The sequence below is a fragment of the Pleurodeles waltl genome, chromosome 9 (assembly GCF_031143425.1).
Source record: "Pleurodeles waltl isolate 20211129_DDA chromosome 9, aPleWal1.hap1.20221129, whole genome shotgun sequence".
In the NCBI taxonomy this organism is placed as follows: domain Eukaryota; kingdom Metazoa; phylum Chordata; class Amphibia; order Caudata; family Salamandridae; genus Pleurodeles; species Pleurodeles waltl.
In genome coordinates, this window is record NC_090448.1 from 382,727,125 (window position 1) to 382,750,889 (window position 23,765).

A 23,765-nucleotide genomic window follows, 5' to 3' on the forward strand; every position below is an offset into this window, starting at 1 on the left:
GTGTTTAGATCTGGGGGGCAGTAGCCAATGGCTACTGTCCTTGAGGGTGGCCACACCCTCCTTGTGACTCCTCCCTGTGGAGGGGGGGCACATCCCTAATCCTATTGGGGGGAATCCTCCACAATCAAGATGGAGGAGTTCTAAAGACAGGGGTCACCTCAGCTCAGGGCACCTTAGGGGTTGTCCTGACTGGTAGGTGACTCCTCCTTGTTTTTCTCATTATCTCCTCCGGACTTGCCGCCAAAAGTAGGGACTGTGTCCGGAGGGGCAGGCATCTCCACTAGCTGGGATGCCCTGGGGCACTGTAACAACAGGCATGAGCCTTTGAGGCTCACCACCAGGTGTTACAGTTCCTGCAGGGGTAGGTGAGAAGCACCTCCACCCAGTGCAGGCTTTGTTCCTGGCCACAGATTGACAAAGGCACTCACCCCATGTGGCCAGAATCTTGTCTGGTTGTGGCAGGCTGGCAGGAACTAGTCAGCCTAACACTAGGAGTCAGACTGGCATGCAGGGGGAATCTCTTTGTGCATTTTGCAATAAATCAGTGTGCATTTATTGTGCTGAGAAGTTTGATACCAAACTTCCCAGATTTCAGTGTAGCCATTATGGAACTATGGAGTTCGTGTTTGACAGACTCCCAGACCATATACTCTTTATGGCTACCCTGCACTTACAATGTCTAAGGTTAGGCTTAGACACTGTAGGGGCATAGTGCTCATGGAACTATGCCCTCAGCTGTGGTATAGTGCATCCTGCCTTAGGGCTGTAAGGCCTGCTCGATGGGTGACTTACCTATGCCACAGGCAGTGAGTTAAGGGCATGGCAGTCTGAGGGGAGTACCATGTCCACTTAGTCAGTTTCTCCCCACCAGCACACACAAGCTGTGAGGCAGTGTGCATGTGTTGAGTGAGGGGTCTCCAGGGTGGCATAATACATGCTGCAGCCCTTAAAGACCTTCCCTGGCCACAGGGCCCTTGGTACCAGGGGTGCCAGTTACAAGGGCCTTATCTGTGTGCCAGGGCTGTGCCAATTGCGGGAACAAAGGTAGAGTTTAGGGAAAAAACACTGGTGCTGGGGCCTGGTTAGCAGGTTCCCAGCACACTTTCAATCATAACTGGCATCAACAAAAGGCAAAAAGTCAGGGGGTAAGCATGCCAAGGAAGGCATTTCCTTAATAAATATATATATATATATATATATATATATATATATATATATATATATATATATATATATATATAGAGTCGATGCCCATGCGCAATGGAGCTGAAAAGGAGGAGTCACTCAGTCCCGTGACTCAAAAAGACTTCTTCGAAGAAAAACAACTTGTAACACTCCGAGCCCAACACTAGATGGCAGGACCTGTGCATAGCATGTGAATCTGCAGCGGAACATGCCATGAACAGATGTATACTGGGTAAGTGCCATTTTCCATATATATATATATATATATATATATATATATATATATATATATATATATATATATATATACAGGGAGTGCAGAATTATTAGGCAAATGAGTATTTTGACCACATCATCCTCTTTATGCATGTTGTCTTACTCCAAGCTGTATAGGCTCGAAAGCCTACTACCAATTAAGCATATTAGGTGATGTGCATCTCTGTAATAAGAAGGGGTGTGGTCTAATGACATCAACACCCTATATCAGGTGTGCATAATTATTAGGCAACTTCCTTTCCTTTGGCAAAATGGGTCAAAAGAAGGACTTGACAGGCTCAGAAAAGTCAAAAATAGTGAGATATCTTGCAGAGGGATGCAGCACTCTTAAAATTGCAAAGCTTCTGAAGCGTGATCATCGAACAATCAAGCGTTTCATTCAAAATAGTCAACAGGGTCGCAAGAAGCGTGTGGAAAAACCAAGGTGCAAAATAACTGCCCATGAACTGAGAAAAGTCAAGCGTGCAGCTGCCACGATGCCACTTGCCACCAGTTTGGCCATATTTCAGAGCTGCAACATCACTGGAGTGCCCAAAAGCACAAGGTGTGCAATACTCAGAGACATGGCCAAGGTAAGAAAGGCTGAAAGACGACCACCACTGAACAAGACACACAAGCTGAAACGTCAAGACTGGGCCAATAAATATCTCAAGACTGATTTTTATAAGGTTTTATGGACTGATGAAATGAGAGTGAGTCTTGATGGGCCAGATGGATGGGCCCGTGGCTGGATTGGTAAAGGGCAGAGAGCTCCAGTCCGACTCAGACGCCAGCAAGGTGGAGGTGGAGTACTGGTTTGGGCTGGTATCATCAAAGATGAGCTTGTGGGGCCTTTTCGGGTTGAGGATGGAGTCAAGCTCAACTCCCAGTCCTACTGCCAGTTCCTGGAAGACACCTTCTTCAAGCAGTGGTACAGGAAGAAGTCTGCATCCTTCAAGAAAAACATGATTTTCATGCAGGACAATGCTCCATCACACGCGTCCAAGTACTCCACAGCGTGGCTGGCAAGAAAGGGTATAAAAGAAGGAAATCTAATGACATGGCCTCCTTGTTCACCTGATCTGAACCCCATTGAGAACCTGTGGTCCATCATCAAATGTGAGATTTACAAGGAGGGAAAACAGTACACCTCTCTGAACAGTGTCTGGGAGGCTGTGGTTGCTGCTGCACGCAATGTTGATGGTGAACAGATCAAAAAACTGACAGCATCCATGGATGGCAGGCTTTGGAGTGTCCTTGCAAAGAAAGGTGGCTATATTGGTCACTGATTTGTTTTTGTTTTGTTTTTGAATGTCAGAAATGTATATTTGTGAATGTTGAGATGTTATATTGGTTTCACTGGTAATAATAAATAATTGAAATGGGTATATATTTTTTTTGTTAAGTTGCCTAATAATTATGCACAGTAATAGTCACCTGCACACACAGATATCCCCCTAACATAGCTAAAACTAAAAACAAACTAAAAACTACTTCCAAAAATATTCAGCTTTGATATTAATGAGTTTTTTGGGTTCATTGAGAACATGGTTGTTGTTCAATAATAAAATTAATCCTCAAAAATACAACTTGCCTAATAATTCTGCACTCCCTGTATATATATATATACATAGTCACTGAAAAAAACAAAGGTTACAAGGACGTTATAGTTCAGAAATAGAATTAAAAAAAACATAGAAATTCACTTAAAAAAACAAAGGTTACAGGGATGTTATAGTTAGTCTCTCATTTGAAATATATGAAACCATAGAAATTCACCTGTTATAGTTTTCTCAAGTAACTATAACTGGCGCCCTAATGTAACTATAGCTCGCGCCCCCGCCATGCGCAGTTTTTCCATCAAAAAGTTAAATAGCAAATATTGCACTGATATTATTAGTGATGTTCTCGAAGATATCATGAGTACCATGATTTGTGGGGTAATTACCAGTGCATGGTGAGGGTGTTTAAAATATGAGCCAAACTATTATGTCCCTGTAACCTTTGTGTTTTTTAAGTGAATTTCTATGTTTTATTTAAATTCCATTTCCTATCTACATGTCCCTGTAACCTCTGCTTTTTTCAGTGAATTTTTATGGTTTTTCTAACGTAAAGTAATTTTCATTACTATACGTAAATCCAACCACTGCCATGCACGGCCTTTGGCCGTGCACAGTGGTGGTTGCCCGCAGGACCTGGCCTGGGCCAGACCCTGCAGCCAACCCATCCCCATACTGCGGTCTGTCTCTCTGGCTGTGAGAATAAGTGTGAGAGGGTGTATCTGGTGGTAAGAGTGGCTATGAAGGTGTCTGTCTGGGTGTGAGAGTGATTGCATCAGTGTCTTATTTGGTGTGTGAGAGTCTTAGTGGGTCTGTGAGTGGGTGCGTAGATGACTGGGTGGGTCTGTGAATCGGTGCAGGAGGGTGTGAGTGGGTGCACGAGGGTCTGAGTGGGTGTGAGTGGTAGAAAGAGATTGAAAAAGAGAATTTGAGAGAGAGAAAAGGAGAGTGAGAGGGAGAAAAAGAGTTTTTTAGGCTTTGGTGAATAATAATACTTAGAAAGAAATATTTCTGGCCAAATTGAAAAAAAATATATATATTTGTCAATTTAAAAGAGTGAGACCACTTTTGAGTATGAACCTTAAACTTTTAAAGTAGGCAAATAACCACACACACACCTGGGCTAGAACTTTCAACTTTCAGTGTGAGTGTATTTGGCCGTAACCATTGTGTCACAGTTGACTGCTTACTGTAGTTATTGTATGAAGAGACCAATGCAATTTCTCTCTCTCTCTCTCTTCCATCCCACTATGGAATGGAAGAGCGAGAGAGAGAGAGAGAGAGAGAGACAGAGATTGACAGGACCGTGGGGAGAGCCTCAAGGTCTCTGCAATCCTAGCCGGCTCCCCATGTCCTATGGGAGCTGGCATTGGTCCCACAAGCAGGGAGCTGCTTTAAATAGCTGCTCCCTGCTTGTGGGAGCAATGTTTTAATCTGTTTACCTGCACTCATGATTGCGTGCAGGGAAACAGATGAAAAGTCTGCTTTCTGCAAGGGCGAGCTGTTTGCGAGGTGACGGTTCCCGGGGCTGCGTGGAGAAGCCCCTATTATAATTCTTTAAAGGCCGGGGATGTGGCGGTCCCCGGGGCTGCAGAGGGGCCTGGCGGCCCCCTGAATCACTTTGGTTTATAGCCCCAGGGAGGTGGCGCTCCCTGGGGCAACAGGGGAACCCTGCAACCCCCTCACATCAAATTAGTTTAAATCCCCAGGGAGGTGACGGTCCCGGGGGCAGCGGGGGGGGGGGGGAAGGGGGGGAACGCGTCACCTGCATTCAATTTGATTTAAACCCTGGGGAGGTGGCGGTCCCCAGGGCTGCAGGGGTGTGGGGGTTACAATTCTTTGAGGCCCCGGGGAGGTGTTGGTCCCCGGGACAGGGGAATGCCCCTGGGACTTGGCCCATGCAGGGGCTTTAGAATCAGCAAGCACTTGTTTTTTTTTGTTTAAATTTCAACAGATCCGTCGCAAATAACATTAAAAAAAAATCAAAAATTGTTTTTAGCTCTAGGTGGTCACTCTGGGACCTAAGCATTATAGCTAAGAGGCCAGGGTGTCTCTACCTTTGCCCCTTTTTGTGTTTTTTCCATCTTCTTTTTCTGAGATTCGGCTTCAGCTGAGTCCCAATATGGCTGCCAACACTTCCTTGTTGAAGTGTTGCTTGCCAATCAGGTCTCAACACGAGATTGTGAGGGTTTGCAAAGCCTTCATGTCCCTCTATATTCCCCACTCCAGGCACAATATTACAGCTATGGACTGGTAAAATACCATCCAAGCCAACCTGGAATGGCTTTTGTCATTTTACATCTCGGCAAGGATGGCACGGGGACAATGCTATGCTTGAAGATGTTTCAGTACAAATGTCAAAAGACTCTCTATCTAGTTTGGTGTGGAAAGCACTACGCTAATCCTATGCTTAAAAACTTTGCTAGATAAACAGACATTTGAGGTGAACAAATCTAGAGTGTTACTGGTGTTGCAGGGTGCTCCTAATTGGAGCTGCTCTCCACCTACACTTGGGAACTAGTCAGAGTTCTCTCTTCTTTTTTGCATAATTTATGCGTCACTCTAAGCCTGAAAGGGATTTGTTTTGATATATATTTTATATATATATATGTATATATATATATATATAATAATTACGTAGTGGGGGTCGCCACTTGGTAGTTATTGTTAGAACCTAGTTTCGAGAGAAAAAGCTGTTTTTTGCTTGCCTATATCTTTGGCATTGCTTGATGAATCTTCATGAAATTTCCCAAACATATTTGACAGTCACTTGAGCTGCTGTCTAGAAAGTTTCGGGGTGATCCGTCAAGCGGGGGCCGAGATAGGGTGTGTGAAATTTAGAGCGTTTTCAATGTTAATTCCCATATGAAAAATGAAACAGCAATATCGCAAAAAACACTCGGCGGAATTACACCAAATTTGGCAGCAAGGTAGCTCTTGGTCCAGAAAGAGCCCTTTTTGTTATTTGGTGTAAAGCAGAAGCCGAGTTCCAGAAAAAAAGAATAAAAAAATACAAAAGAAGCCCTGTTATGAACACCCTGACCCCTTAGCTCTGGTGCTTTGGTCCCAAAGGGACTCCCCACCCGGGCAAAAAATCATTTTTATTTTAAATTTTTGCCGCAAATTTGTGACGGGTTCACAAATCCACAGCAAAAAAAAAAAAAGGTGTGGGCTCCCACGCTTTAAAAAAAAATAAGCCCCCAGTATGGGTCAGGTCCCGGGGGCACTCCTTTCTTTTTAATAGGGCCCCCCACAGCCCCAGGAACTACCACCTCCTCAGGGCAAATAATGAAATATGTGTGGGGGGGCGCATGGCCTCGGCGCCCAGGGGCGAACCATTCCCTGAAGCAAACATGCTTTTATAAAGTGGAGGAGGTCCAATGGCCTCCCCCACAGCACTGGGGACCACCAACTCCCCAGGGCTATAATGAAATTTGAGCGAGGGGGCATGAGCCCCCATACCCTGGGGACCACCAGCCCCTGGGCATTTAGGAAATTGAGTGCGGGGCAGCCCTTTAGCCCCAGGGATCACCAACTTCCCGGGGCTAATAATAATGTAAAGGGGGGTCTGTTTCGGACTCTCAAGCCTGGGGACCACACCACCAGCTCCACGCTATTCAGACACTCACTGACTCATCCATACAGCAAGTGACTCACCAAGTCACTCACCAATACAGTGACACCCATTCACTTACCTAGACATCCACTCTGACACCCACTCACTCACACATGCAGCTACCCACAGTCACTTGTTCACCTGTACAGCAACCTATTCATCCATTCAGTCTTCCATACAGCAAATGATTCAACCACTCATTCACCCTTAGAAACACTCACGCACACACTCACACATCAATACAACCACTTACACTCACTGGATGATGTCATCAGTGATGTCATATGAGATGTCATCAGTGATGTCACTGACCATGTCATGAGTGTTGCAATATGTGAGGTCATAAGCAGTGCATTACGGGAGTGCAAGTTATAGTTAGCTCAGGTATCTATAACTGCTGAATTTCTACGGTTTTGTACGAGTAAATTCAGAGCCTAACTATAACATCCATGTAACCTTTGTTTTTTTCAGTGAATTTCTATGTTTTTTTTAAAGCCTAGTAATTTTAATTACTATACGTTAATCTAACCACCTCAGCGCAGGCCTTTGCCCATAAGCACCCTATCTTGCACCATGCACTGCCTTCTCCAGTATGCAGTAGGGGTTGCCCGTAAGGGCTGGCCTGCAGCCAGTGCCTGCGGCCAACCCCCCTAACCAACCAACCTGATGTGCACGGCCTTTTGCACATGCAGGGCAGAAGTTAGCCGTGGCCTCTGTGGGTGTGAAAATAGGTGTGAGAGGCCGTATCTGGGGATAAAAGTGACTGTCAGAGTGGCAGTCTCGGTGTAAGAGTGCGTATATCAGTGTTTTAGAGGGTGCATCAGTGTGTGCGTGGGTCTGTGAGTGGGTGCATCAGGGTGTCAGTGGGTGTGTGACGGTCTGAGTGTGTGTGAGTGAGTGCATAACTGTCTAAGTGGGTGCATGAGGGTCTGACTGGGGCTGTGAGTGAGTGCAGTGGGTCTGTGAGTGGGTGCATGAGTGTCTATGTGGGTCTGTGAGTGGCTGCATGAGTGTCTGAGTGGGTGTCTGACTGGGAGAATTGATTGAAAGAGAGAGAGAAAGAAAGTGAGAGGGAGAGAGATAGAGTAAGGCTTTGATGTCTGATATACTTAGAATGAGATATTTGTCTCAATTTTAAAATTAAAAAAAATGTTTTTTTTTTTTTTTTTTTTTAAATGGACTTTAACCCCCATCTGCGACCTTCACACTGAACTTTGGGGTTTCTTTTTATCTTTTTTTCTAGCCCTTTATGGGCTTTCGTATTATTTTTTGGGGGGGAAAAAGCAAAACCCCTTTACGGCCTATCTGGCACCGCGGGGAAGCCTTAAGGTCTCCTCTGCGGTCCCTATATATTTTTAATTCTTTCATTTTTCAATTAAAAAGCCCTTACCAGCTACCTGGCACTGCTGGAGAAGCCTTAAGGCTTCCCCGCACCTCCAATGCTTCAGCAAGCACAGAGCTGCTTTGACATCAATAAATATATAAACATAACTGCAGCATATGGAAAAGGGTAAAATGGTCTTATTACATTTACTTTTTCTTTTAAAATCATGACAGTCAATATAATCTATGTTATTCAAGAAAAAGGGCTGACTATAGAAATGCTTCTATAAACCTTTATTTAAAATCAAAAGGAAAGGGAGTATAGGACATTATTAACCAATAGGCTGCATTCAATTAGTAAACACAGAAAAAACTGCCACTGTGCCGGTAAGAACCTCACAGTACTCCCATATTCCATCATGCCCCACAGGTGACAGTTAGGTCAGGTCATTTTTACAGGGACAATAAATATTTCTGTATACAGAGAATTGTTGAGAACTGTAATGGTTTCAGTCCGGGGAGGTGGGAAGGTTGCTTACGACTTTGGTAAGGATTCTCCTGGAAGAGAACTAGGATTACAGGTAAGCAATTTATCCTTCTGTCCCAGGGAATCCTTATCAGTAGTCATAAGCAGTGAATAGAATAGCGAGCCCATCCCACAAAGTCCGGACTTGGAAACCAAAAATACAGTTTCAGTCTTTAACCAAACAGATTTCTCAACAAAGACTTCCCTACCTGATTGTCAGCTGTAGCATCCGAAACCAGACAGTAATGCCTAGTAAACGTATGGCACATTTCGTAATAAAGCTACAGCAGCAGTCTTTCCTCTAGTAGTGTGTGCTCTAGGCCTAGCTGTAAGAGACGTGTTACCAAACTGATACAAAAGCACAATACATGAAAGGCATTAAAAATGGCTCAGTGAAATCTTGTAGATTTCACTGTGCCATTTTTGCGGGCCTCTTAGCACCGGAACTCCCTCCCTTGCATACATTATGCCTGGTTGCGGGCATAATGTGACGCAAGGGGGGGGCACAGTGATGCAATGCGAGCATTGCTCCACTTTGTATTTATGGCGCTGCAAAAAAGCCTTCCTAACACCACATTAGTGTAAAACAAAATGGCGCTAATGTGACGCAGGAAGGCAATAGGGGCTTGTAAATATGCCCCAAATTGTTTGTTGCCAGCTGTTTCTACCTCCTTTTGTAGCATGGATCTTATTAGAGATGGAGGCGCTCTACATAGTTCCACTATCTAATAGTTCAATTTGTAATAATGTCATTATTTTAGAAGACCGAGTTTCTAAGAATCATTTCCCTCTGTGCTTTTAGAGTTTCACACCTTCCCAAGGTTGATGCTTTTGTGTTTTCATAGCTTTCAATTGCTACACTCGCACTGAAACTCGATTTCAGGATATATGTTCACATTGACATAAACCACTAATTACAGTGGTTTCTTGCATTAATGAAGATCAAAAACATAAGGCCATTCTATAAATTATAATCTTGTAAAATGTAATATCTTTTCTTCTAGTCCTGACAATTAATTATCATAGAAAGCAGCCAGCGTACTAGGCGAGCTAACATGTCAAATGGTTTGTTTAGGTCAGGGGTCTCCAACCTTTTCTGTAGTAGCTGTAACATATTCAATGAAAATAATTCTGAGCTACCAATAATATAGGTGTTGTAACAGTGACCACACCAGAGAAAATTGCATTAGTACCACCCTATGAACGATTACTAACATTAATCACCTCAGTGCATCAAGCAGAGTTGCCAGCCGAAATATAAAAAAGGATTTGTCAATATGGAATGCCTCTACATTGGTGATACACATCAGCTACAGTTGCAATACCCCTGGCACCAAAGTAATCATATTAGTGATACGTCTCTCCATCTCCGCATGATTTATCACTCAGATATCAAATTTAAATATACTTTGGAAAGTCAACCTACATATGTCTATAATAATGGGAAGATGCAATATGGTTAACATGATCCTTCTCCCCAAACTGTTGTATCTCTTTCGGGCTATTCCACTGAGTTTTTCAAACTCCTGGTTCAAAGAGATGGACCAGCTGGTAATGAGATTTATATGGGCATATGATAAATGCAGAAGGGCGAGAAAATGTATGTCTTTACCCAGGGAAAAGGGGGGGTGGTCTCTCCCGAATCTGAAATTATATCAGCTGGCATCGGCTTTTCAGTATATGCGCACATTGCTGGAGGGGGGAACATGGCAAGACTGGGGCAGAATACTGCCCAAATATCTATGAGTTGCTGACAGGACCAATAGCTAATGGAAGCTTGCTGATTTTTAAAAAACCTGGGTACTAAAGAAAGTAGGATTTAAGGTACTTGATGCCATCAACAGATGCCGGCGGCCATGGCGGAAAGATTGGGCTCGAAAGATTCAATTACTACACCTTATTAGAACATTGGAATGCTGGTGGCTCCATTGAAAACAATGGAGTGCTGCGGGCTTTTACTGGCCGGTAAAAGCCCGCAGCGCCAACATTCCAATGTTCGCTTTGTTCACAGCAACAGCTGTGAACAAAGCCTCACGGAGCCCGAGGGGATTTTAATCCCCTCGGGCTCCGTGAACATTTTTTTTTTTAATGGAACATTCTGCCCTGTGTGGCAGAATGTTCTAATAGCCTTAGAACCCGCCGTAGCGGGCTCTACCGGCTATTAAAGTCCCTCTCCCTTGTTAAATGCCCTCGCCTTCGGCTCGGGCATTTAACGCGGAGAGCGGGCCTTTAATAGCCGGTAGAGCCCGCTACGGCGGGTTCTAAGGCTATAATAAATAATAATCCGTCACAGCCTGTAATATTTAAAGACCATTATGTCGCAAAATGGGCCCTCTTAGGGATACGAAGATTAGGAGATTTTTTATGATGGGCTTGGAGTTAAGTCATTCGAGGATCTCCGAGAGCAGTTTGGACTTGAGCGGAGAGACTTTTTAAAATATCTGCAGATAAGAGATTTCTTAAGTAAAAAAGCTGGGGGGGCACAAGGGTTTGTAAATAATCCTTTTCTGGAGGATATAATTGATAAGCCCAATATATCAATAAGATTTATTTACTCAACGCTTATGTCAGAACAGTTAATGACTTAGAGAAATCTAGGGAGAAGTGGGAGGGCAAGTTTAAAAACGGTGGTATTAACTTTCTTAAATCACTGGAGTTCGGATATACTATGCTATTGTCCTCAGCATTACAGGCGCAGCATTATAAGACAGTCTATGACCTATATTATACCCCAGCCCATTTAGCTAAATGAGGTGGATCAGAGGGGATACATTGTCCGAGGTGCGGGATGTCTGGGGCAGATATCACCCATATGTTTGCCACCTGTGGGAAATTGACGTTGTTGAAAGAAGGGGTCCAGCTAGTGTTAAAAGGGGTAGTGGGATACGAAGTAGAGCTTACACCTGAGATTATGGTTTTAGGGATTGCTGAGAAAGTTTGTGATTCTTAAAGTCACGAGCACAAGAGTTTACTTAAAGATTGATCCAGACGAAATTCAAAGTGCGGCAGAGTACTAGTCATATACATTGTCTGATGCTCACTCATGCCAGAACCTGCCCATTATCAATTAAAGTGACTCATCCATGCAGTAGGCCAAGGGGGGGCTGAAATCTCCTTCCCTTTGTACATGTGTGAAATAAACTTATAGGATCACCTGGCAGTCAAAGGAGACCTTAAACATATCACATGAAGTTTACCCTCTGCATGGGTCCTCTACGTTCAGCTGAAAACACTGCACTCAGAATAAAATTACAGCCTGCTAGTGACTTGAAACTTGGCCCAGCCACCACATCTTTGAGTGCAGTCCTCTTGCAACCTAGTGCTTGTTATCACAGGAGGTACACCCAGGGACATATTAATACTTTTTGATGCAAAACTGCACTAACGCAGTAATACATCAAAAGGTTCAGCACTGGCTTGCACCATTTCTGTGCACCAGCTGGGCCCCATTTTTATGGAATTGCACAAGCCGGTGCAAAGGGTGGGCTAGCTTAAAAAAAAAAAATTACGTTAGCCGGGTGGGGGTGGCAGTATGGGAGAAAGGGGTTGGTTAGGCTGGGTAGGCTGGTTAGAGGCAAAAAAATGCCTCTAACAAGCCTAGCTTCTTTTTCTGACACAAAACCATCCATACCACATGACTCCTGTCTTAGAAGAGACAGGAGTTATGCCCATCACCCCAATGGCCAGCGCAGGGGACCAGTGTCCCCTGGTCATGGCCATAGCACTCTGTGCCATGCAGGGGGACCCAAGTTGGCCCCCCTTGGCACTTTAATTAAAAAAGACAAATACTTACCTCTACTTACTCCACTTACCTGGGATGAGGTCCCCCATCCTCCGGTGTCCCTCTGGTATGGGTGTTCGTGGAGCCCGAGGAGGGCACCTGTGGACCCATTCCATAGTGTTTAACCATGGAAATGGGTCCACAGGTTCCCTAATGCATGGTCTGACCCATGCATTAAATAATGGTGCAAAGCAAGCTTTGTGCCATTATTTAGCGTCTCCTCCCACCCGTGCGTCATTTTAGCACGGGGGGATAAATATGAGGGTATGGGGTTCGCACCATGTTTTTAGATGGGTACGCCTACCTTGCATCTCATTGATGCAAGGTAGGTTCATGCCTCTAAACAATGGTCTAAACTCCAATATTTTGACATTAGACATGTCTAACATAAAAATATAAATCTGGAGTTAGTTTTATGCCGAATTTGTGTAAAAAACAAATTACGCAAATTTGCCACAAATGAAGTACAAATATGCTCGCAAGTTTCCATTATTGACCTCTTTTATCATTAATGCTTGCCAGCCTCTTGCTGCAATAAGGAAAACAAAGATAAAATTATAAATGGTTATCAGGTGAGAAATTGTCAGAACAGGTCCACTGGTCAGCACAGTGTGTGGTCTTCGTGACACAGCACCCACGTTGGCCTGTCTCCAGTGTCAAAGCTGAACTATACCTTTTTTAAAGAGACCCCCCCTGGAGTACTGAAGTACACGGTTCCTAGAGTTTTCATTTTACAACATGGTCAAACGATCCCCACCAGTACTGGCTTAATTCATAGAGAATATTGCACAGTCAAAGTAAAAGTAAGCCACTTAAATCCAAAATTACCCATCAAAAACCCCACTACCCTCAGTAAGATTCCAAGTACCTGTTAGTGGGATTTCAGACAACCTTTAACCCAAGCTTGCTGTCCTCAGTGCTGTACAAAGCCCCACAGCCTTGGACTTCTGTTCAAGGCTTTTAAAGATGCCTGACCTCAGCCTCACTGTCCTCAGTGGGACATTTGGGTCCCCTCAGGCGAACCTTTCCTTTCTCCGTGGATCTGAGTGACCCCCTCTCATTTGTGCTGCCTTTCCCATTGGGATTCGAAGAACACCTTTACACCTATCACACTGTCATTAATTAATGTTCAGGCACCCACAGACATCTTACCTGAGCCCTGATGTCTTTAAAATTCTCATCACTAAGTTTCTCTGCTTTTTCAGGGGACTGAAGGACATGGAGCTGGACACTTCATCCATTGAAAAACGATTTGCATTCGGCTTTCTGCAGAAGCTATTGAAGTGGATGGACATTGCTCAGGAATTCATTGCTCATATTGGTATGAGGTTGCAGGGGATCTCTCTATTATGTTGGTGTTTGGGGGGAAAAGATAGGTAGCTCACCTTACAAAAGTTGACATGGAAGTGCTTGAAGTTACTCCTGAGAATGGGTTAAGCACAACTATTGGATTTTGATGAACTGGTGGACAACATTCACACTACTCTGTGATTAGTTTTGTGCAGTTATTTGTCACAGCTCCTGTTTGCCTTTACTCATTTCAGAAGGCCAACACTTTTGGCATGCACATAAAGGCATGCATCCAGTCTTATCTCTTCCACAGCTAGCAAAATTTCTCTGCATTTCTATGACGCTGATTCTCACCTTATGCTCTTGCTCTTTCATCCTTCCCTTTATTTTCATTGTATTAATTTCTTCTACTCTCCCCATTGTGTTTCCTTTATCACTTCTTTATTTCCCCTTGTTAATTGTTCACGCCTTGCCTCTCTTTGCGTCTTTTGCTTTTAATCTACATCTATACTAGCTTGTTTGACACTGATTATGCCATGCATTGCATATTATAGCAAACCACACATACAGCTTTTCTTTCAGTTTACATAGTGTTTGATAGACAGATATGCCATCAGTAGTGCTAATTGGTCATGATGATGATCACATACCACACACTTATCAGCAGCTTTCTGTCTCTCACAGAGGCTGTGGTCAGCAGTGGACGAATGGAAAAATCTCCCCATGAGCAGGAAATTAAATTCTTTGCAAAGGTAAGTGAGCCATCTGCAGGAAAGGTTCAGTTCCTGAATAATCAAATGAGTCTATGGTAGACCAAAGAATTCTGTTACCTAAAACGACAAAAGAAAATGTCATCTATGGTTTGCACCTCGTTACCTGTCTTTTGAAATAGCACATGAAGTACACAGTTATGGGAGGAAACTAGTTTTCAGTCCCCTGTATTAGCCTGCAAAGCACTCAGTATAGAAAAACTACACTCCTGTCCCCTAGATCGATTCATGAGGATCATAATTTCTTCTACCACTCAATATGAGGAGATGTTTGTCACTCCATGGAATCTGCTGAAGCAGGAATCTTGGATTGACAGGGGTTTAATTCCTGGTATCCAGATCGGCCTACAAAGTCATGCACATATCCCACCATAAGCAAAATATGTTCTCCTTTGCAACTGCAGATATGGGAGGTGTTGTTGTCAGGAAATAGCGAGGAAGGAGGAGACATGTTTTGTGGTTTAACTGCTCAGCCTGGCATCCCTGGGTATACACTTTAGTTAGATTTCTGAGAGTCAAGCTCTGTGAACTGGTTTTTGCCACTTGTCTTCTAAATTATAGGGCTGGTTTCTGTAGTTGGAAACTGTCTTCCTGTCTCCAGATTCATCCTATTGATTCAGGATTACATATGCGGACCATTTCATCTGGGTTTCCCCATGAGTCAGTCATCCATGAAGGGAACTTGTCTCCTTACTGTTCAGTTGATTGGTTAGTCATTTCATGATAAAACCTCTCTTCTGTGCCCCAGCTCCACCGAAAAGGTAGACAGAATGCATTTATTAGGGGATACTGACTTCTATCTGCAAATTCCTCACCTATTGAATACTCTCCAGGTGTCAGACTGAATCTGGAAACTTTTCAGCAGTACCTCTAAATGCCGAGAGGAGGTGCAGTGCACCTTCACACTATTCCACTCAAGAAATAACATGCAAAGCCAATATAGGCACTACTTCTGTGCGCTTATGTCAGTTGTTTTCTTTCTGTGCCACCAGACGCCAATCTGGACCTACTTCTCATCTCCTTCAGGTCCTTACCTCTTTTAAATTTTCAGTGTGCAAGGAAAATGTGACCTTTCAAAATGACAAGTTTTAAACTAACCTTGTAAAGACTGGTGGAAACAAATGACTGTGACAGATCCTCATCAGATCTGCCTGTGGTGCCTTGTTTTGGATCACAGCTCCAAGGACTGCAGTGATTGTGTGTCAAAGAACCCGAAGGCCATATGAGACTTTGAGGCAAATCTTTACTTCACCAAGCACAGGAAGACTCTGCAAGAACACTAGCCCATGTCAAAAGTCTGGTGTTGGTCTCATTCCAGATCCAAAAGTCACAGGAGTCATTCCAGATGTCAGTCCTTGTCTGAATCAAAGTTGTCAGGTAAGTCAAAGAAAAAGCACAAGAAATCCTATACATCCACTCACATTCTCCTAAGAAGGCACTGGTCAGCACCATACATCTCATGCTCTCGAAGTCGATTGACATTGGAACCTATCCCATGAAAGCTTTGTGGTGCGGGTACCTTCAAGCAGGATCAAGGCAATCTGATGACCCCTGATGTGCGATGATGGTTGCTCGAATCCAATTAATTAGTCCAGTGATGAAATGCTGCCCTTTCCTGACCCAGAGTTGATGGTGATGATGGATGTGTCACTGCTGGGTTATGAAGGCCATCTGTTGGACTTTAAGGTCAGAGGGCTCTGGTCTTCAGCGGAAGTCCCAGTCCACCCTCATGGCATTGAAGGCCTTCCTGCCATCCATCAAGGGAAGGCTGGTGCAGGTTCTCACAGACAATACTGTCACCATGTGGTACTGGAACAAGCAGGGCGTAGTGGGGTCCTGGGTCCTGTACCAAGAGGCTGTGCACCTCAGGAGCAGGCTGTAATGTCATGCCATCTCCTTGATTGTGAACCATCTGACGGGGTCTCTAAACACCAAGATGGATGAGCTCAGCCAGTCACGCCCGATGGATCTCAAATGGCGTTTGCATCCAGAGGCGGCGCACAGCATCCTACGACTTTGGGGAGAACCCTGGCTGTATACCTTTTCACGATTACCTCTCCCGCCTTGAGTTTTGAAGAAGATAAGGAATGACTGGACCAAAGTCATCCTAGTGGCTCCAGATTGGGCCAGAAGTTTGTGATGCCTGGACCTTTTGATCATGAGCATCTGTCTTCCAATGGGGCTACCACTTCAGAAGGATCTTCTATTGTAGCAGCAGGGCAGTGTTCTGCACCTGATTCTGCACCATCTATACATCCATGCATGGAGATTGAGTTGCAGGAGTTGATCTCCTTTGACCATCCTTCTGAAGATGTTGATGTGATCTTAGCAGCCAAGCGCCATTGCATGAGATTATAACTTGATGTGGCAACCACCAGAGAAATCCATTGCAAGCTAAGCTATCGGTTACCTTGTTGTTCATGTTATCTTTTCCCCAGCAAGCACTTGCAGCGGACACTGTTAAAGATTATTTGTCGGGTCTTTTTGCATTTTTACATTTGCTGGACCAGCCGTCCTTGTTCAAATCACCTGTTGTGATGTGATTTCTTAAAGGTTTGCAACATATGTTTCTGCTGAAGCCCTTTGTGATGCAACAGAGGGATTTGAATTTCATTCTCACTTTCCTAATGTGTACCCCATTTGATTATGCCTTTTTTCCTTGAAAACCAAATTCTCTCATTACAAATTAAATCAATGCATCACTTGAGCGAACTTCAGACCCTTTCGGTCTATCCATTGTATGCCACCATTTGTCCTGACAAACTGGTGTTAGGAACTCAAGCTGCTTTTCCACTGAAGGTAGTCATGCCTTTTCATGTCAGATAAGCTGTCATTATTATGACATATTTTGCTCCTCATACCCTGAAAGAGGAAGAAAGATTCCATAGCTTGGACCCCAGGAGTGCGCTAAGCTTTTACATTGATCATACCAAGGACCATCGCATGGACATTCATCTCTTTGTGGTGTTCTCTGGAGCAAAACATAGCAACGAAAAATGAGGACCATCCACTCAGGGACCACATCTGACCTTTGTCTCCACAACACCTTCACCAAATGACACCTATGGATCAACGAAGCACTAAGACCTATCCCCAACTCCTCCATTTACTCAGCCAAATTCCCATACACCTAGAAACATTTCACAATCATGCTTCTTTTTCAGGAAACCATCCCCTAACCCAGCCATGCTTTGCAACTACAGGCCCATCTCCCTCCTGCCACATCCATTAAAGGTCTTAGAGAAACTAATCAATTGATGCTTCACCGACCACCTAAGCCGCCACCAGTTCTCTTCCAGGGGATCCTTATCAATAGTCATAAGCACCGAATAGTCCCGCCCATGTGCGGGGTTCTCGGAGCACCTTAAAAAGTATATTTATATGTATAACAAAAATGTACACCATAGTATCTTAAATATATGTGTGCAGCTTAAAGAAGGCTAAAAATGGACAGATTTCATTGAGTTTTTATTTTAAAAAAGATGACAATTGCATAGAAATGTGTAAAATGTATAAAAATGATCATGAAAAAGCTTTTACAAACCTTTTTAAAAGGAAAAGAAAAGAAAATGTGAGGCATTGTTAGCTAATAGGTTGCAATGCAAAGCATAGAGGATAAAACTGGCACAGTGCCTTTGAGAACCTCACAGTACCCCTACATCCTATCATGCCTCAAAGGTGACAGATCATTTATTTTTTCTGACTCATTGAAACAGGATCCTGGGGCATTGAGCTCTGCCTTATTGGTAAAATTATTTTTGAAATCTTTCCAAACCTCATATTTAGAGTTATCACTTGATTTGTCTTGTCAGGTGGGGCAAGCATGACACCCTTTTCTGGCAGAACATTGACCATTTTTTCTCTTAAAAAATGTCTTCACTCTTTGAGAAGTACCCTTTCTGTGAGAAAAAGAAGGCACAGTCAGACCCCCACAGGCTCTGTACAATGTGTCTTCCGGAAGATTACGTCCCTGATTCCTATACTTCTCCAGAAGAACTCAGAAGGACAGAAAATTAGATAATATGGGATGCAGCAAAGAAAGGAAGAACACACTGCCGGATCTTCTAGAATCCACAGAGAAGGACAATCTTCTAGTAGAGCTTCTTCTTCCTGCTTCAAGGACTCCCCTAGAAGTAGATCCAAAGAGAAAAACAACAGAGGAAGTGACATCGCTCCCGTTCGACATCAAGAAGCATGACATCAAGGAGCATAGCATTGAAGACTAGACATACGTATTTTCTCGCTGTCATCAGGTATGATGTTGAGACACTCAACAGTGAAAGAACACCAACGGTCGCCATCAAGAACACCGTTGATGTCTAAAACACCTCCATTGATGGTGAGACCACAGTTGTCAAAACCACCTCAGTTGATTGTGACTCTACCCCCATCAACGCCGATATTGCCTCACCTATGCCAACACCACCTCAGTCAACTTCAAGTCAACCCCTGTCGATCTTGAGGTCGCTTCAGCCATTTTCAAGATCCTCTCAGTCGACACTGAAGACACTTTCATCAGCATGAAGACTTCCAACTTCGACGTCCAAGCCATCACAGCCTCCAAAAGTGACATGAAGGGCAAAATCTTTGTCACCATCTATGCAGCTATTTTCTAGATGGTCAGAGGAGCTTTGAGGAGAGAGATCTTCCACTTTGGGTTCTGAATACTCACAACCATATTCTCCATCACGTCACATGCTGGATATAGTGCTTTCTGGTACAGCTTCACCAGAGGAAGCTACACCACCTAACTTTTCTCCAGGTCCAATTATAACCTAGGCTATCACCGGGAAACTCCCCAGCTTCTCTTTAGGTGCTCACAAGTCCACAGGACAGTCCACATTTGACTCATAGAAATCACTTTATATTCCGGCATAGATCGTGAAGAAGATCCAGAGAAAGATGACAGTCCTCTCATTCTTGCTCTAGAAGATCTAGTACACATCATCACAGAAGGTCACGATCTCAAGGTGGAACACGGTTTCCCTCATGGACAAAGTCCTAAAGATCTTCCATCTGAGATTATTCTTTGACTCTTTCTAACACACCTCCACCAAGTGTTTCTTCAATTGATGACTTTATATATTTTAATGAGGTGCTACTAAGAGGTGCAGCAAAGCTGAATATTCCTATGCCATCTCTCACTGCATCTACATCTGTCATTTATGAGTCCTTACATGAAAGAACATCATTAAGACCTCTCCACTTTCTGGTCTTCATCTATAAGGTCAGCCCCATCCAGGCTCCTGAAGAAGTATAAGCCTCCTGACTAAGATCCTCTTTTTCTGAGGGCAGATCTACCACCAGATTCAGTAATTGTGGCTGCAGCAAGGAAGTCACACACAGTAGCACAATTGTCTTTGTGTCACTGGATAAGGAGAACAAAATAATAGACTCTCTGGGAAGGAAAATATGTGAAACTTCGACTTCTACAATTAAAGCAGCAAAGACCGGTGCCATTTTAAGGAGATACAGTAGATCTCTTTGGGAATCCCTACAAAGGTTTATGAATAAACTTCCTAAGGAAGTCAGTCAAGATTTTCAGTTCATTAACAAGGATATACTCATATTATTAAATCAGATCATTGGTTCAGCTGCTGACATTTCAGATTTATCCACCCATGGATATTGCCATGGTATTTGTGCTAGGAGGTCTTCATGGCTTAGACTAAAAGGTCTAAAACCAGAAGAGCAGACTTGAATGCTGAACATAATATTCTCAAGAAACATGCTGTTCCAATCTCATGCAGATGACAAAATGTCAAGGGTGACGCCTGAATTGAACACCTTAAAGGCTGTGGAGCTGTAAATGAAAAATAATAATTTAGAAAGAGGTAAAGGGCCTGTGACAGGTGTCACTATCCTCTTAGGGTTCAAACCTCTCACTGGTCGCACTACCAGCAGGAACACTAGCAGAAACAGCCATACCATCAATGCAGATCCTCCAGAGGAAAGGGGTCCAACATCAACAATCTACTGCATGGAAACCTCCTACCAAGCAATGAGTCAGGTCTCCCAGATCTCTCAGTCACTCCGGTGGGATGAAGTATTCTAACACACTTTTGAGAGTTGCCGTTGATAACTGCAGTGAGTTGGGTTTTGAATATTGTAAAAAATTGCTATTCTCTTACTTTTAAGTCCCCTCCCCCATCTCTTCCTCCAACCTAATCATTGCCTTATTAGCAAGATCTATTACTGAAAAAGGTGAACATTTTAGAAAAGAAAAATTAGGTGGAGGAGGTTCTTTCATATCAAAAAGTATTGGGAGTGTATTCCTTATACTTTTTGGTTTGGAAAAATTGACTAAAACAAGAATTCAGGTGTATTCTTGAACGAAGGGTGCTGAACAGGTAAATGAGGATGCACTACATCAGTTCGACCCTTAACTGCATCAAGAGGACTGGATGGGTATAGTAGATCTTCAAGATATGTACTTCCACATTCAGATCATAAAAAAGCATCAAACGTTTTTAAGATTCACAGTAGGCTTTAGGCACTTTCAATACAAAGTCCTTCCCTACAGACTGATGTCATCTCCCCGAACATTTGCGAAATGTATGGCCATTATTGCAGCACATCTGAGAAAACAAAAAATATTAAATAAATATTCATCTACCTCGACGACTGGCTCATTAAAGGAACATCCTCAATAGAAATACTGAGTCATTTTCAAACATAGCTCTTCTCTCTCACCAAGTTAGGTATTTAAATACACCTCAGAAAATCTACAACCTCCCCAATGTAAAACATTAGTTATCTAGGAGCTATAGTAGGTATGTAGTCCGAAAAGTGTATCGTTTGGAGGAGAGACTGTTATGAATCCAACTGAAGTGTTGCACTCTATTGCAAACTCCTCATTCAATGGCTCAACAGATTTCATCCCTGTTGGAAAAGATGACGTCTTGCATTTTTCTAGTTCATCATGCCAGACTCCACATGAGACCTTTACAGCAATGCCTGGGGGGCTAGTGGAACCAGTTCTCGAATAGGTGGGAGAAAAAAATGACTCTATCCCAATCTGCCATCCAATTACTCCCATGGTGGACCAAATTTGAAAATCTGATGAAAGGGACCTCATTCTACCAGGATCTCCCAGTTCAGACTTTAGTCACAGATGCCTCGATGCAATGATGGGAAGCATGCTTGGGTCATGGTCACACAAAGGGAAGACCTACTACCTCCTAGAGTTGAGACCAGTTTATTTGGCCTGAAAATCTTTTCTTCTGGCAACAAAAACAACTTCTGCGCTTGTTCAGACTGACATTACAACAACAATGTACTACCTGAACAAGCAGGGCCGGACGCATTTGAGACCTCTGTCCCTCGAGTCACAAGCCATTTGGAAATGGCTTATTGCAACTTGACAATTACAGCTGTCCATCCCACAATTGCTCAAAACATGGAAACGGAGACCCTCATTCGAACCATCCAAGAAAACTGCAACTGGATTCTAAACGACAAAGTCTTAGAAGAAATTTTCCAAGAATGGGGATATCCTCAAATAGACTTATTTGCTGACATAAAAAACAAAAATGCCAAGACTACACCTCCAGTTATTACCAGCCAGGGACAAAGGGGAATGCTCTTTTGATAGACTATACAAATACATTTCTGTATGTATTTCCACCAATGCTCCTCATTGCAACAGTCTGGTCAAATTTTATCGGTCCAGACCCAGGATGATAATGATTGCACTGGAATGGCCTTGTCATTGGTGGTTCGTGGACCTTCTTCACCTATCCGAGTAACCACACAATAAAGTTCCGTGCAGGTCTGATCTCCTGTACAAGTTTGGGGGCCAGATTCTGCACCCAACCTTCCAGTACTGAACTTAGTGGCATGGCTCCTGAATTCCTGCAATATGGCCATCTGGGTCTTCCACAAGAGCTACACAAACATTCTAAGAGAAGCAAAATGTCCTTCCACAAGTAAATCATACATTTTCAAGTGGGAGAGATTTTGCATTTGGTACATCCAGAACAGCCACAATCCTTCTTCCTGACAAGAAGAGTTACTGATAGCATATCTTCTTCAAATAGCAAGGTTTGGTTTACAGTATTCTTCTACTAAAGTTCACCTTGCAGCTGTAGCTGTCTATAGGAAGTCTCCATCACAAATCTCTTTTTTAAAAACACCTGTGATTAAAAATTTCCTAGAAGGTATTAAAAACGTTTCCCAAAGTCCATTTCTTCTCCTTGGGATCGTAACATTGGTCTCTCTAGGGGGGCGTGGCTTGGGGCATCAAGATGGTGGTCGCACTCTAAGAGTGCTCCGGACTCCTCCGTCATCTGCCACTTTCTACGGCCCTGTTCGGCACCCTAACTGCCTCGACTAGGCGGTGACCCCTCTCCTGACAGAGGTGCAGAGACAGGAAGGGGGCGACTTGTTCCCGAGGACCTGCCAGAGACTAAGGTGCTATGGGCCCAGTGTGGTGGTCCACAAGATTGCAGCTGGCTCTGCGGGTGAGCCCTGATGAGAAATCTGCGCTGTAAACCCGGGAAGAGATGGGCCGGGACGGAGTGCCAGAATGGGTCTCTCCTCAGCGATGTGCGGTAAAGACTGCAGCCGTGCAGCCGGGAGTCGCAGGCCTGTGAAGCTCTGGAGGGCCCCAGGCAGACCTGGTGACAATTGGAGCAGCAGGAGAGAAGGTGAGGCATGGAACAATCACTCCTGGATGGTGTTGGCAGAGGCGGAGAGGAACGGAGGGAGGAGGCTACATGGGCGAGCCCTGGTGAAACGACTGCGCTGGGTCGCTGGAGACCCAGGAAGAGAGTGGCCGGGATGGAGCTCTGAGCGGGGAAATCCCTTTATTGCTGTGGAGTGGGGCCAAAGAGGCGTCACGGGGTTGCGACCCTGCGGAGCTAGGCCGTCCCCAAGCTAGAGGAGCAGAGGGAGGAGGACTCGAGGAGAAGGAGAGAGTCGTGTGCAGGTGTGGTCGGCTGGAGAAACCCACCGGTGACAGAAACGGCCATGAGCAGAGTGAAGGGAAAGAGCACTGAGGAGAGGAGGTGAGCGACCTCTTGGAAACAAAGGGTCTGCCTGGGCTGCCCTGGCTCAGGGAGACCCTGGCCTGGTGAGTGTAGGCGAGCTGATTTGAGAGTGCGCTGAGGAGAAAGTGTCTGGGGAGCAAGACTGCTGACTGGACTGAAACTTGAAGGAGCCCTTATACAGAATATGCAGGTGGATAGGCAACATGAACTGAGGCATCATTCAGGTACGAGTGATGAACTACCATGTGAAACAACATGAAAGGAGACTTCGTGCAACAGAGACACAGATCGGGGGCCGATCCCACGCTGCCATGGAGTAGCAGTGACTCAGCGAGCTGCTGGGAGGACTGTGACCTGATCCTGGGAGTGGCACGGACCCCAAGTGGGACGTGTGGCATCAGGAAGACCAGTCAGAACGCCAAATCAGGAACAAGTAGTGGACTCGCAGTAGGGGAAAGATAAAAAACCGA

At 44.2% G+C, this 23,765-nt stretch overlaps 1 protein-coding gene across 8 annotated transcripts in view; it reads left to right on the forward strand.

Moving 5' to 3' along the window:
* The window catches only part of RYR1 (ryanodine receptor 1), a 1,068,376-nt gene that overhangs the window by 623,999 nt on the left and 420,612 nt on the right, over positions 1-23,765 (forward strand). For all 8 annotated transcript variants that reach the window (XM_069206982.1, XM_069206985.1, XM_069206986.1 and 5 more), the window contains exons 58-59: positions 13,451-13,566; positions 14,220-14,287. In XM_069206982.1, coding sequence (XP_069063083.1) covers positions 13,451-13,566; positions 14,220-14,287 — 184 coding nt within the window. The remainder of the gene's footprint in view (positions 1-13,450; positions 13,567-14,219; positions 14,288-23,765) is intronic.